Source organism: Dermacentor andersoni, chromosome 5, assembly GCF_023375885.2.
Source record: "Dermacentor andersoni chromosome 5, qqDerAnde1_hic_scaffold, whole genome shotgun sequence".
In the NCBI taxonomy this organism is placed as follows: domain Eukaryota; kingdom Metazoa; phylum Arthropoda; class Arachnida; order Ixodida; family Ixodidae; genus Dermacentor; species Dermacentor andersoni.
Window position 1 is genome coordinate 80,838,803 of NC_092818.1, and position 15,579 is coordinate 80,854,381.

General features: G+C 44.1%; 1 protein-coding gene and 1 long non-coding RNA gene across 2 annotated transcripts in view; one reads left to right on the top strand and one right to left on the bottom strand.

Moving 5' to 3' along the window:
- LOC140218486 (uncharacterized) overlaps window positions 1–15,579 on the top strand; it is an 876,148-nt gene that overhangs the window by 86,375 nt on the left and 774,194 nt on the right. The gene's annotated exons all lie outside the window — the stretch shown is intronic.
- LOC126530814 (uncharacterized) overlaps window positions 1–15,579 on the bottom strand; it is a 205,946-nt gene that overhangs the window by 8,424 nt on the left and 181,943 nt on the right. Inside the window, exons 4-6 of the mRNA XM_050178100.3 lie at window positions 8,899–9,082; window positions 4,338–4,555; window positions 1,587–1,722 (exon numbers count right to left, since the gene is read on the bottom strand). Of these exons, the coding sequence (XP_050034057.1) occupies window positions 1,587–1,722; window positions 4,338–4,555; window positions 8,899–8,971 (427 nt within the window). The 5' untranslated portion in view covers window positions 8,972–9,082. The remainder of the gene's footprint in view (window positions 1–1,586; window positions 1,723–4,337; window positions 4,556–8,898; window positions 9,083–15,579) is intronic.

The window sequence follows — 15,579 nt, forward strand, 5'->3', positions numbered from 1 at the left end:
AGAAATTTCGGTGTAGCGCAATCATTCAGAACGGTCATAGCAAATGTAGTGCATCGTACCGAGCACAAGAGGTGGGTGGCATTGTGTGCACTACCTGCGTTTTACGAAACCGATCAGACGTCTACTGTGCGTGTCGGGTCAAGGTTCCTAATACAGAATGTAAGCATAGAGCAATTGCTCAATTACGTTCCTGTGCGTCGCTGGGAAGACCGCGTATTTCTGCGTCTCGTAACATTGTGGCTGCTGTAAACCCTACACCGGGCAAATCTTTGGTGCAGCTGCGCTGTGCTAGCAAATGTTTTTCACATCACAAGATCGTCCCACTGGTTGTCAGCATAGATGGTGCTAATTTAAGTAAATGGCATCTGAAGCATCTGAAGCAAACACTTTTTTCTAACAGATTCAGGATGGTGCACTTGTCAGCCCGCGGAGCACGTGGTATCGTTCCTTCAGCTTTGGGTGAAGCTGCTTGGAGGAAAATATTTAGAGGCTCATTTTGCTTCTTGGTGTAAACTTTAGTAGCAGGTTGAGAGGGAATACATTTTACTGCAACAGCAGGTCTGAGCCAAAAACTGAGATTGCTGTGTCTATCAGTTATTTCTGCACGCTACGCCTGCGGCTGTAGTCATCAGGCCACCCCTTCATCCGTACCTTCGCCATATGGACAATGCTATCGAAGCTTTGCACGGAATCTGGGATTTGAACTCGGTTTCCTGCGACAATGTGTGAGTGCGTGCTCCACGCCCTGACCACAGCGAGATCGCAACGCTAAAGCACCTGATAATTTAGGCGGGGTCTTGCGCCGCACACGCTCTGAGAATTATGGCATCGGTGCAAGTATATGGAAAGACTCGACAAGCAAGCAGTGCCGTAGCCTACGAGAAGGAATCTCTGAAGTTTGCCGATTTTTCTTTTTCAGTTTCTTTTTCTTTTTTTGAAAGGCTTGTCTCGGTAGTAGGTAAGCTCACCAACTTTTGCTGCTGTTTGATTGAATCTCTTTGCGCATCATGTGCAAGCTGTGAGGCATTTATTTTTGCGCTGACTCACCTCCCATTCATGGCGCTGGAGCGCGCGCCATTGTGAGTGATTGCATAGTCGCGTCTGTTCCCCGGAGTGCATACAACCTATTCCGAGCGCCACTTCCCCGCTGGAGCGTGTTCGTACCCAGCAACACTAATAGGTATTAGCTCTCTCTCGCGACCTTAGAACGGGTGTCCTAGCTTCTTTGAGCAAGTACACAAATATACTTTCCTTTCCGACTTACACAGCTTGCACAAGCATAGCGCATAATATTTTTCATAATATTGCCCGAGTCATATAAAATGTTGCATTCTGGTCCGCTTAGACATTTCACTGATACTGAGGTATTTGTTTCCAGATTCACTTTTTCACGCTCCTATTAATAACTGTGTACATAACCCCTTTGTTCATTTGCTATTGTAATTACGTTGTAAGGGCCAGAGCAGGGCTTCACTCTGTAACGTCTTTCTGTGCATTTGTTGCCATACCTGGAACCACAAATGAAATCGACAAAACTGACGCTGAAGCTGCATTGGCCAACGCTGCAACAAACTGCAGGAACTTGCCTAGCACGGCCATGTCCTTCTGGCCGCCGACAGTGTCGAAGGAAGGAGCCTCCGCAGACACCTCGCACCGGTATGTACCGGCGCTGTGTAGGTTCACGTTACGCAGATAGACCGACGTCCGCCCCGATCGTGCCAGCTGCATCCAGAGAGGGTGAATAGAAGACAGCCGCGATTAGGGTGAATATCCGAGCATTACACGAGCGCGTATGTTTACGCGAGTCACATCTATATCCTGAGCGACAGTCGTATAGGCGAAGTGACTAGCATTCGGCGCAGCAGTAAATTAAGGCAAGGCTAGGCGATTTAGAGCTAAAAAAAAAGTTCTGTGCCATGCACTCCACAATTTACGAATATGGTCTCAGATTTATGTGAAAGCAGGAGACGTATTGCCAGACAAATACTATTATTCACTGCCGCTCGTCGTAGTCCACGTCCTCATCTCACGCTGTGAACTAAAAGAAGACAAGGAATTCTTGACATCTACGCAACAATCGTCTTTTTACAGTCGACATTTTTTTTTCAGGATCATTTATTAGGTGATGTAGATACTTTTTCTTAGTCTTCTACGATCAGCATGTTGTTTCGACAAAGTCGGACGCAATTTAAAACCTTTCATTACCAAATTAGTTGCATGAAGACAGCCCTACATGGCACAGTGTGCCTTAGAAGCTCATGTGAAAAAAAAAAAAAAAGAACGTCAGCTACTATAATGCTACATTGTAAATGATACTCAGGAAACATAACACGCACTTTGATAATCCTGATATTAGCCACACTACAAACGAAACTTCCCAATAGTATTTCGTTGGTAAGAATTTTTCTAGACATTACTTGTAGGAGTAGTTGTGCGTACGTTTTATCAACTGGAAACTGAAAAGTCTCTAAGTCAATGTCCCAGAGCAACACGGAATAGTATTTTCCATATTCGTGTCGCGACAGCAATGTGAAAATAATTTTTTCTTCTTACACATAATCCGATTGTGGAAACTGGTCGGCCGTATAATAATTGAGCATGGCTTTTGTTTACCATCCGACTGCGAGTAGCCCGTACTACCTAAAAGCGGCAGCATCTTCTTTAATAACAGATTTTTAAAAAAAAGTTATGATAGCTTTCAGTGCCAGGGCAGCAGTAGACATTTCCGTCTATGTATTCTACGTTGAAATAACGCCGAAATGTCTTTGTTATTAAAGTCATTGGTGTTATTAGTTAACGAAGAAAAGGAAATGTTTCGAATATATATGACCAATGCATTGCATTACAAAACGCAACACGCAAGCGGACAATAAAGACAAGAAGCGACGAGGACAAGCACTGACTTCCAACTGTTCGTTCTGTTTTATAACAGGAACATATGTGAGCACACACGTGTTTTCATGTGCCCGAAGAAAAGATAGAAGTAACATAGCCGTGATAACAAGAGGGCCGCCTAACGCGGATTATGGATAAACCTAAGTAGGCGCACCGTTTTCCACGTGTCCCAAAAAACGATGGCTCTTTTTGTGAAGCAGGTACAGCAGGCTCACTAACAGCGCCTTCTGCTTCAATAGCTCCTGCTTCGAATATTATTTTTCTTTGATCATTCACGTGCGTTCCGTATACTCTAGCATCATCAAAGAGGGGAGCCGCAGGGATGGCTTTTTAGCACTATATTGTTTGGATTGCGAACGCGCCTCCGTTTTTGATGATACGAGAGTAAGCGGAAGGCGCGAGTATTATCAAACTAACATCGTATGTCAAGTCGGAGCTATTGCAAAAAAAAAAAAAAAACGCGCTGTTAGTAAGCCTTCCGTTGCTCTTTCACAAAAAGATCTAGCGTTTTCGGAAGGCATGGAAAGTGATGCACCCTCTTAAGTTGAACCATAATCCGCATCCATCAGGGCTATGTTACTGGCCAACGAGGGTTTCGAATCCGGCAACACTGATGCCCTCAGGTAGCACGTGTGGGCTTACTGACCAGTTACTTTCAACCAAAAACGTTACGTACTCCTGACGCCTGCGGCAGAAATGAGCTTCCGCACCCGCCGCCAGGGTTTGTGAGTGGTGGCGCTGGCTAACCTTCCCAGGGTTAGTTTTAGTAGTAAAAACGCAAATACCTCGATAGTGGATGGGAAAATGGCGCTGCGATAGCTGAACTGGTAAGAGCATCACATGCATAATGCGAAGTCGCGGGATCGTTCCGCATCTGCGGTCAGTTGTTTTTCATCCATTTTCATTTCTCATTAATTTATCATTTCTTTAATTCAGTTAGTAAGCACTAGTAATTTCCCCTGTGTTGTCTTTGCTATCGTTGTTTGTTGGCTTCTTATCATATCATTAATGAAAGTTGGACCCCTCGGTTCCTTTTCTTCTCGTTCAGACTTAACAATGGACACATGTGTACGTGTATGCGTGCATACTGTGAACTTTTCTCCTTCTCATGTTTTAGCCCAATTCCTTCCCTGCCGCTAGTACCTGGTAGCCAATAATGCTCAGCCTGATTAGCCTCCTTGTCTTTTCCTTATCACTTTCTCTTGCTCTCTTTCGTTCACCCGAATTATTATCTCTCCCAAACACAGTTGTATATTCAGTTGTGGTGCTCTCGTAACGTTAACTACTACTGGAGCTACTGCCCAGTCCGCGTTGCTTTCGACTATTCCTCACTGGGAAACGGTCGAAATATGTCCTTGGTCGCTGCTGTGAACTTATTGGCGTGCCCCGACGGCACTGCGATCCAGCTATATGTGTGCCTCATTCGCGTGTGTTGTACGCACGTCTACGTCGACGCCCGGCAGGGGCAGGAACTGTCCCGGTGGCCAGTCGTTAGGCACGAAGCGGTAGAACTCGACGTCGTTCTTGTACCACTTGACCGAGTAGAGCCGATCGCCGTTCAGCTCGTAGATGCAGCTCAGACCCACCGTCTCGCCCAGCGTGGTCGGGGACGGGATGTCCACGTTGACCAGCTTCACGGCGGATACCATGGTCACGAAGCCTGCGCGGCGGGCAGAACAAAAAGTCCCAAGTTGTCATCGTCCACCGGGCCAATCGATATGGCCAATGCCACATGCTGAAGAAGCACACCTTTAAGCTCGCCGTGGTTCCTTAGGGGCTTTGGTGTTGCGCTGCTTAACATAAACTGGTGTTAGCATAATCCACCTAAGCCACACCGCTCAATAGACAAGACTCCCACCAGAGGTAGTTATTCGAAGCACTATATCGGACGCATCACTGCTCTCAGAAGAGCCGCTGCGCGTCATACTTACTTCTCTTATGTTAGGCATGCCACCGAGCAAATCCAGCATCAAAGCACATCACATGGCCCCTAGAGCAAACAGTGCGATAATGGTGCCGCGTGTATGTAGTGGCATGCTCTCCCGAATTTTTCTCAGAGGCTTGGTACGAGCAAACGTTTCCATTAAACCATGATGTTTTATACAGTGCTGGTAATGTCAAGTTTATGAAGGGTCTTAGTGCAGGTTTCTTTCTGAACATGCATACGAAGGTATGAATACACAAGGGCACTTCGAAAGGAGGGGTACCTTTTGAATTGGATTTTGCTACAAACAAGGCAGCTTCGCTTAAAGATTTTTAGACAACATGAGTATGAGTGCTTTATTCTCGGTATATGAGCAAGCATTTTCTTTCCTTCCGAGGAAATAATCACCAATATTTGGGATATCAGTTAATATTTACTTAACACTGTCCGTATCAAGTAGAGTAGTATTTACAGAAAGAAGAAAATTGAAATTATTCACGCACTGAAGTGATGGAAGATAAAAAAAACTTTTTTCTCGTTATACAGGGAAATACCGCTGTCCGATATATTTCCTTTTTTTTTTTTATAAGAACTCGCATAGCAAAGTAATTTTCTTTTAGGTTTTAAAGGTACAAAATGGTGCTAATATGCTGCTTTACATTTCATTCTTTTATTTGTTTAACCAGATTGTGAATTTTCTGTCCTACACGTTCAACAAACTTAGGGATTTTTTTTTATCCATTTGCCCAACAGAGGAACGTTCCAGAGAATGTTCGACGTCGTCAGAGGAAGAATCCCCCATCCATTGTGGCGAAAGTCTTGATACGTCTCGTCGGTCAGCTGACCTTGAGTGAAAAACGCGTCGAAGACACGAAACGAACCAATCATATTGGGTGTTAATGAAGGCGAAGTTAATTGCGATACAGTTAAGGCACTTGAACTCACGACCATTGGTGTTAATGAAGGGGGAGTTATTTCACGCACAGTTAATCGAGATGGAGTTCAGGCACTCCAACCCAAGACCTTTGGTCGGAGTCGAACTTACGGCCTTTGGTGGGAGTCGAGCCCTACACCTTTGGTGGTAGTCGAACCCACCACCTTTAGTGTTAATTATATGGTCCTCGCCAACCACCGGCAGCAGGCAGACGCCCGCCACCGCCCTGATCCATTCCGGCCGAGCGTCAGTCGTAATTAAGGCAAAATTAATTAAGACACGTGCAATTAGGACATATATTTAAGGCATTCGAACCCACGACATTAGACGGGAGTTGAACCCTCGACCTTTAGAATTAAGAGGGATGACTAAGCGAAGTACACGAAGTGAATTAAGGGGGATGACCAAGCGAATTAAGAGAGATGCCTAAGCAAATTAGACTAAGCGAATTAAGGGGGATGTGTACGTCATGCGTCCATCTATAATGCATCGGCACTTGAGCTTTCTCGTTCAAGTCGTCTTACGACTAACATAAGAGATCCAGTGATTTTTTTTACGCTATTCGGCAAGACAGCACCAGCAGCCACGGTCAGCAAATTCCTGGAGAGTTCGCAAAAAAGGCTTCGCTTTGAAACAACATCCCCCCTGCGCTAGCATGAAGCCGCCCCTCCAGCTACGCAAGGGATTCCTAGACGAAATAGGTGTGCCATCGATCTTTGACCTTGGGACTCTATTTTGCATGAACGTTTTACCACGTTTACGCATGTATTTGTGGTTAAAATCCGAGGACACCTAAGCGTTTTTCACAAGTTTCGACTAGCGAAAGCATTTATGTCCAATTGAATAGCGCTGACCGGTTATGCCAAGTTTTGCGCTGAGAGTAATTCATCGTAGCGGTACGCGCAGCCCGAGCCAGCAACCAGCAGCAGCATGTGGCACCAACGCCTCAGGCCACCGGCGTGGCTATGCCTATCGGGCGAAGCGTCACGGCGATGCCCTCGCCCCTCATGCAGCCCCTGGTGCACTATCGCCCAGCAGGAGTCCCCTTTCACATTCGCTCTGCCACTCTGCTCCGTCGAGGAGCGCTCGTGCCGAGAGCGAAGGTGACGTGGCGTCGTGGCGATGCCCTCTCCCCTCACGCAACGGCTGGTGCGCTATTGCACAGAAGGCGTTCCCTTTCGCCCGCTCTGCTCAGTCCAGGCTCTGCTCGTGGCGTGGCGTTGCAGCCAATGGGAACTCCATCGAGAGAGAGTACATCTTTATTAATAATATTTGAATGGCGAGAGCAGTGTGGGAGGAGCCCTCAAACTCCATCGAGGCGCGCTCGTGACCTGTGCCGCAGCCAATGGCAATGCGAGGTTAAGTGCCGGCCGTTTCGCTGTTACAGAGGACAGACGCCGACTTTTTCGCGCAATGGGCCATTTGACGCTTTCGCATCAGTAAACATTGATTGACTTATTGTTAAAGGGACACTAAAGCTTAGTATTAAGTCAACGTGGACTGCTGAAATACCATCCCAGAAACCTTGAAACGCTTGTTTCGTGCGAAGAAAAGACTTATTTTAAGAGAAAATGCGTTCTGAAGTGTCCGCGTACCTCTAGCGCAATTCAAATCGCCCGACCTCCGATCGAGGAGTGGTAACGTCATGGTCGTATAGTGACGTTGCGCCGTCGGTGAGTAAAACGGCGCCCGCAGACGGCGCTACGGCTTTTCTGCGCAAAACGCAAACGCGCGGCCAGCGCGAAAGCGGAACAACAGCGCGAAAGCGTAACTATGGTGGCTAGCTGAAGGGGAAAGTGCGCGACGATAAGCTGGTTCTTCATTATATGACGCCAACTTTGACGCTCGTTGCAATGGACAACCGTGACAACGACACATTGGCTCGCCATGCTGCGCTCGACTTCAGCGATTTAAGCACTGATGAACGTGACCTGCTGCTGAGGGCTCACGCTGCCAGCGTCGTTGCGTACTACTACGACGGCAACTGTATGTCATGGCTGTACATATTCGCACATTTGTAGCTTTTCCTTCGTGAAAACCAAATGCCGCCCCTACTTCGACCTGCAGTTGTTCTTGCACTTCGGAGAATGCAGGTAAGACCGACGGAACAGCGCTACGGGAAAGCATTGCTTTGAAAGGCACTCAGTAAGTCGGCGTTGAACTCGTAATCCTCTGGACGAAAGTGCAGCGAGCACACTATGCGATTTTTTGGCTCTTTGCCAACGCGCTGTGGCAGAGGTACGGCACTCAACCACTTCGAACGGAGAGGTTCCCTCGTTGGCACACAGTGATAAGTAACGCTGGATTCACCGCTGCAACTGCAACTGCAAGTTCCGCAGAGCGTTCGCGCATCCTACATCATATGGACGTGGCATTCACGCTGCTTGTTCCAAATGCAAGTTTCGCGAGCCAGCAGAACCAGCGCAGCACGACGCAATAACGAAACAACTGAAACTCCAAAGCGCGAGCGGCGCAGAGTCGAGCGCGCAGAGTCGAGCGAGAACGAAACCTTTCGACCACCCATACTACTGAAGGGTAACATCAAAATATTTTTTCTTAGAATCGAATAGAAGTAGAGAAGTAGCATTTTCTTCCGTCTTATAACCTAATGAAATGATCTCTTTAATACGAGTAGTTGAGTACTAGTGACAATTATGATGAGGAGTGCCTTCGTCATCGGGCTAGTACCGAAATGTCGCTGGGGTGTCTCAAATCGTGTCATGCATTTACCTCAATTTCTCGGTTATTAAAGCTCTATTCGCGATTATATTGACGCCTTAGAATTCCTAGAGCATGGCTTTATCACTTTAACTTGACTTCATAGTAACCTTTAGTGCCCCTTTAAACCTGCATGAGTTTTTTTTTTTATTATTAATATTATATGGTACTTCGGAGGTGCTGTCGCCTCTACGTGGCGCCGGCTAGTCCTTTTCACGTAGAGATTAAAAAATAGTTAACTTTGTAGCTTCATGCTACTGTTTGGTGGATGACAATATTTACTTGCAAAAGTGAATATATGCAGCTACAGCTTACACGTTAAAAAGTCTGCTCACTCAGTCTTCTGACTGAACGAACACGAACAATGTACAAAGAAATGGTCATGTTTTTTTCTGTGGATAGATTCACATAGTCCTGCAGAACGCACCATGTAGCCAAGCGATGAGGATTCCCCGTGCGACGGCCTTAGCGCCCGTGGGCCTCTGGCAAGGGCCCGCCATGACATCAGATCGGCCTGGGCCTGGCGCCGGTTTCTTGCTCAGTCTCCTTCATGCAGGGGCCTCTTCTCCTCCTCCTCCCGCCACCCGTCACAAGATCAGGTCTTCCACCTGCTGGAGAAAATAGGAAAAACGAAACTAAGGGCCACTCCTGAGCCTGGGGAGAGCTTTGCGTTGTATGTTATTCCTGCCTTCACTAGCAGTGCTGTTAGCGTCTCCTTTAGCGATAATGTTACGAACACGCTTTGTTAATTGACACAGTATTGTTAAGGCCATAACTCTCGTATTGTATCCATCAGAAATTTCAGTTGCATTAGCAGTGACGGCAGGGTAAGGGCAGCTTACCCAACCATCACTGCGGTTACCAGCCAGTCATCAGCCCCCATCTATCACCCAGCCATTACAGTGGAAAATTGTGTAAATATTTTCGTGGGCAGTCGACAGTCAGCAGGCCGGTGCTTACACTGCCTAAGCTCCCTGTATTTTCTCCCCTTTTGTCTCTCTCCCTCTGCTTCCGCCATTCAAATCAACGCGCACAGCTCTTTTTTTTTCATGTAAACAGAAAGGTATGAGAAAATGCATGGCCACGCTAGTACAAGAAAGAGCACGTTTGTTATAAAAAAAACTTCACAATGTGATTTTGCAATTTTTGCCCGTGAGGAAGCGTGCTGGCGGTACACCAGCGAAAATTTGTTTGCGTGTCAAGAAAGGTAGGCGCCCTCGAGGCACGAGACGCATTTGTCTGAAAATAATAACCACCCTTCGCTTATAAAAATATGTACACACTCTTATGTTAACTACTTAACTAACCACCTGCGGAGTTTGGTGTTACTTTTTACCATAACTAGAATTACAGGTCAGCTACAGAGAGGCCGGCCGCAATTAACTTCGGTGGTGGAATGGCGTGGACGGCTTACATTCACATAAACAGTTAGCTGCCGTCTGTCTTCTCCAAGAGTAATTTCAAAAGGTAATACCGCATACGTCTAATTAACTTTATTTTGGGCCAGGTAAAATTTCTGTGCTGCGTAAGCAGCAAAGCTTGACGCTAAATTTACGGGATGTGCGTACTTTGTAAACCAAAAGCCATGTTTTTGCAAGCGTCCACGCGCGCGGCGCCCTACTGCTTTCAAGTTTTGCACCAATGAGAAGTTGCGCCAGAGACGAGAACAGAGTCGCAATGGTTGTCTCTTTTTCTTATATCCAGTAGGAAATTATGCTGATGTCCTGCACGCAGTTGTAATTCCGACAGTAATCCATATTCATTCCTTGCCCACAAGAAAAAAAAAATGACGAGCAGCAGTGAGAAGTCACGAGGATGCTACAAAGATTGCTATAATTTGGAAGAAACGGGAATTTCGAGTAGGAGTTATTATGCGGCGAAAAAATTAATTAAAATTGGAGCAGTCTGAATCGTTTTCGCAATGTAAGAAGCACTTACCCATTCACTATTACGCAGACGACGCTTAGTACGAGGGCATGCTATGTATCTTTGAGCTTGAATGGAGTTACGGCAAAGCAAAAAAAAAAATTAATTGCACATGGATGAAATTTAACTGTTTATTGCTTTAACTGGGGTAGGTGCATGCATAAATGCAGTTAGCTCTTCGTAAAACCAAGCGTAATTGCCGTATACGGCAATTCAAGTTCAGGGTTACGAAAATGAGCCTGCTTGATAACTGGCGCCATTTGACCTTTTCTATCGCTAACTTCATAATGCAAAAATAAACGCACTCGATTGCGTTTCGCGATGTTTTAGAATTTCTCTGTCTGACATCGGAATAAAATTTGAGCACTGATCTCCTCTAAGATTTCATCTGCGTTCTGCGGGAAGCGAAAACTCTCTTTTTTGCACGAGCACGCAGGTGCCTTACACATTGCTTCTTTTAAATGCATTATCATTAATGCATTCGGGCGGGGATTATGAAAACAGGCTTTAAAAGGTATTACTCTTTCTGGCGCCTTGTCATGGTATTATTCGGACAGACTTGGTGCGCAGGCGGCTAATAACTATTTGCTCCTTACTCATTCCAACCTCAAGATAACGAGCAGTCGTTCCTCAAGTGTAATAACTTATTGTTTTTTTTTTACTTGAGAGTTCCTCTAATCCTTTCTTTCGGCAGACGTTCAACGAAATGTTTCGCCATGCTGGAAACGAAAACGTTCTCACCTTCGTATCATCCAATAACGTCTTCTACACTACGTCTCTCAAGCGCTGACTCCTAATCCTCGACGAATTCTTCGCACAGTGGCACAGTGTTAGAATTACCTTATTTATTAAAGGATCCATCCCAGACTTGGACAACGTGAAATGTCCAACTGGTCTGATAATCGGATTATATGCAAGGAATGACAATGCCTTTGATCGCCTTAAAAATTCACCTCCGGCAGCTCGTTTAGCACCCAAGGAGCTGATGGCAGCAAACTGCGCTGTCTCATTTGCGCAACCGCTGTTGCTTGGGGCTGAATTTTTGAGGAGCTGTGCACTGTTGGGCTGCATTGCTAAACTGACACTTGTTTTTCATTCTGCTTGTTTGCAGGGCGGAATAATTACCTGTCTCGTTCATGGAAGCGTTAACACAGTGCATTTAAGTCAGAACAACAATCGGGAATATACTTAGTAAGGTCCTAACTGAATTATGGCGCCTCACCGGTAAAGCGAGAAGAAAATTTAAAGCTATAAATTTTCTTACACCAGACGTGACTGCAAAAAGTGAAGTAGAACAAAAGTAATATTCTACATCCGTGGAATCTATAAAGTATGGCTTCAGTAAGCCACGATGCGTAGGCTAATGCAGGGAAATACTATGGGCACCCATTTTACACTGCCTAGGGCTATTGCGGGCTTTTTATATTTTTTTATTTCGTATTTATTTGGATATTTCAAGAAGTGCCCATGAAGAAAGGGAAAAGAAGACAGTCTGTCTTCTGACTGGGCCTACCCTTAATGCGGCACTTCGGACAGGTACAGCAAAGCTGAACACAGAACAAGCAATATACTATCCACAGAGAAGATTAGGTACGTCATCATCGCCAAAATAAAAAGATGAAGCACACAAATCATCTTTTAAAGCCACACGCAACGTATGTGTTAGTTATACATTGATGTGGTGTCAAACACTGGGCACATTTACATAAAGCAAGCAATTAGCAAATACAATGAAATATTCACAAATGTGGCAATATGGATTGGTACTTAACTTTATGCACGTGGCATGAAAGAACTTATTGAACTCGTAGTCTCGGTTCTATGTACATGCAAATAGTTGATCTTTTAACACGTGGGTAAATTTGTTCGTAAATTGTAATATGTTAGTAGTTTCTTTTGCATATTCTGTGGTTTCAGAATGTTTATTACATAGTGCAAGAATTTCATTATTTATTAACTGCATTCAATAGTTGGTGCTACATATTGGCGGAACAAGTGCTACAACAGGCAGATTATGCGAAATATTCCTGTTCAAAAACATATGAGTGAACAGTTCGGAATTGTGTTTTATTTTCCTAAATGCTAGCGCTGCTAGTTGATATTTGTAGCAATCCAAAAACAGCATCACATCTTGAGCATGAAGTAATGATGTATCGTTATGGGTTGTGTAATTTATTAGATCTACAGCACGCTATTGCAGGTAATAGAGCTTGTTGGCACTCGTTGTGTACCAGGTTCCCCAGAACTAAAATGCAATACATAAGTTGAGAATGAATAAAGGAAAAGTATAGCCGTCTTTTACCGCTACCTGGAAAATGATATTAACCCCGAATCAGGCCGATATACCTTGATATTTGAACTCGAACGTTATCTACATGGTCAGAACAACTCGGATCACTTCGGAAACATACTCCAAGAAATTTATGCGATTGCGTCTGTGTGATGCTATCATTATTAAATTGCAAAGATACATTGTAACCTGCTGGCTTATTTTTCGGGCAAAAGCGCATAAATTTTCTTTACGTTTAATTCTGACTGGCTATAAGCCATGTTATTGGTTAGCCTAACCAACAGCTTGATTTTCGCTCAATTTCTTGTAAATTAACGCTACCAAAAAAGGCGTTCGTATTATCTTCATGCATGACAAAGTGAGGAGTGAAATTAACATCTACCATGTCGTTTATGCATAGAATGAAGAGTAAAGGGCTGAGGATTGACCGTTGCAGTACACCGTACTTGATAATACCCAAGTCAAATTTAATATAATGAATTCTTGTATACTGTTTTCTATTGCTAATGTAATTTTTCATTAGAGCAAGCGCTGTTCCACGTATACCATACGTTTCGAGTTTCCTAGGCAAAATACCATGCTTAAGGGAATAAAACGCTTTGTGGAAAACAAGGGAAATCCCCGCAATGTAAAGCTTTCCTTCAATGTTATTAAGCATGCGACCCCTAATGTGCAGTAATGCTGTCTGTGTCGATCTACCACACTGGAATCTGTACTGTTTTTCACAAATGACATCTTTTTTACTAAAGGAATGTAGTCTCTGATATGCTAAATGTTCAGCAACTTGAGAACAAAATAGGCAGTATAGATATTGGGCGGTAATTATTTATTTCATTTTTATTTCCTCCTTTAATATTACTGTTACACAGGCTATTTCATATCATCTGGAAGTATACCCATCAAGAAAATCCGATCGCAAATGCGTTCCGTAATCGAATCAACAACAGCCTTAATAGGAGCAGCAGTAATACCGTCATCGCCTGGGCAAGATTTGTTCTTCAATGGGCCTATATTGGACGCCACGACGAGTTCAGTAACAGGATATGAAAAGACAGAGTTGGGGGGTGAACAATGAATGTAAGAGTCGGCAAGCTTAATATCAGCCGTCTGTGCCATATTACCTAATGAGCTGGCATCCAGTAAATGCAAGTTAGCCTTTTCTGCTAGTGACTTGCCACTGCAGTGAATATCACTTGTGTGTAACTCCACAGTGATGATAGCTTTCATCCTACCTATCAAATCATTAACTGAATCCCAAAGTAATCTTTAGCTGCCCAACATTTTAGAAAACTCGTAGGCATAAAAATGTGTTTTTGCCTTCTGTAGGTCCATGCTGAACTTGTTTCTCAATTTGTTATATTCTGAAAGGTCTGGTTCTTCACTGTACAAAAATGCGCAGACAGTTTATTTTTCATCTTTATTCGCTTTTAAGGAGTGCTCCTGTAACCCATTCCTCTTTCTTTTGCTTTGTTTTCTTTGTTTTTCTCCTAATACATATAGAAATGCGATGTTGTAGATGCAAGCAATTCTTTTTCTATAAATAAGTTGTACGTCTTCGAGGGGTCAGTTTCCTGGTATACATCATCCCAGTTGCAGTAAATCGTTAAGGAACGAAAGTGGTGAATGTTTGCATCGTAAATGTCTCTGTACATGTAGTTTGGTGGGCCGTGCCGTTTAGACATGTTGAATGGCGCAATTAACGGTAAGCGATCACTTACACGAGACCTAAAAATACTGTAGTAGAAGCGTTTTGAGGTAACAAATTTGTCAAACAGATATCTATAATCGTTTCTGCTGTCTGACTTATCCTAGTGCACTAATAATATTTTCGCAGCCATACAAAAGCACTATTGCATACAGTTTTAACTGAGAGAGGCTATGTTTACAAATACTTATGCTTAGGTCACAAAAGCCTCTCTAAAGCTTTTGTTAGAAGTCGAACGTTGAAGAAGAATTTCTATATAGTCAAGAAAAGCACCATCAGTATTGCCATTAGGGGGTCGGTATGCAAGTATTATTGCGATGTTACGGCGTACCACACTAACTATTTCATAGTCACTGCACACTGTGCAACCATCATACTCAGATTCATAAGCAAGACTTTGTTTAATGTACAGCGGCACACCACCGTCACGTTTACCACTCCCAAAGGCAGATACATTGCTGTATCCTTCGAAGTCATCTGCTTCAGCGTTAGACGAGAACCAAGTTCTTGTCAAACCCAGAATGACACAATGAAAGCGTAAATGTACTACTTCACTTTCGATTTCCTCCCTTATTCCTCTTACTCTGCGAGTTGACGTCATATAAGGAGAAATTGTGTTCACAGCGAAAATCAGCGCTTCTTGTTAATTTAATAAAATATTCGGTGTTATACATGGAATTGTCCGTAAAAAAATAAACTATGAAAAAGTATCTTAGGAAAGATTTCACACAATTTTGTTTAAGCCTTCTTTACGTGAAATTCTGATCTAAGGCACTCCGGGTTCTTCTCTGACAAAGATCCTTCCATCAGACGACCAGACAAATTTGTAACAGCTCACTGGCCTAGGTCTTTGCCATCCAAAGAAGATTCTTTTTAAGGCCGTCAGGTTATCGAAAACCTGAATGCCATCGTTTTCTCTCTTTAGTTCGACACGTTTCGAAATTCATGGAGCTTTCACATATAGCCGAGCAAATCTTATCAATATAACCGGGGGTTTTCCCCCTGACGTGACGGCAATCTGCGCATGCTCTCCATGTCACGATGGAACAGAGAAGGCAAAACGAGCTTCTTGACAAGATCAACAGAAAGCTCAGCACTGAAGATGCCGTAGCTCTCCGACTTATTCAGACAAACACATTTCCTAACCTACACAAATACAGTAAAATGTTCCCACATACATATCGCGG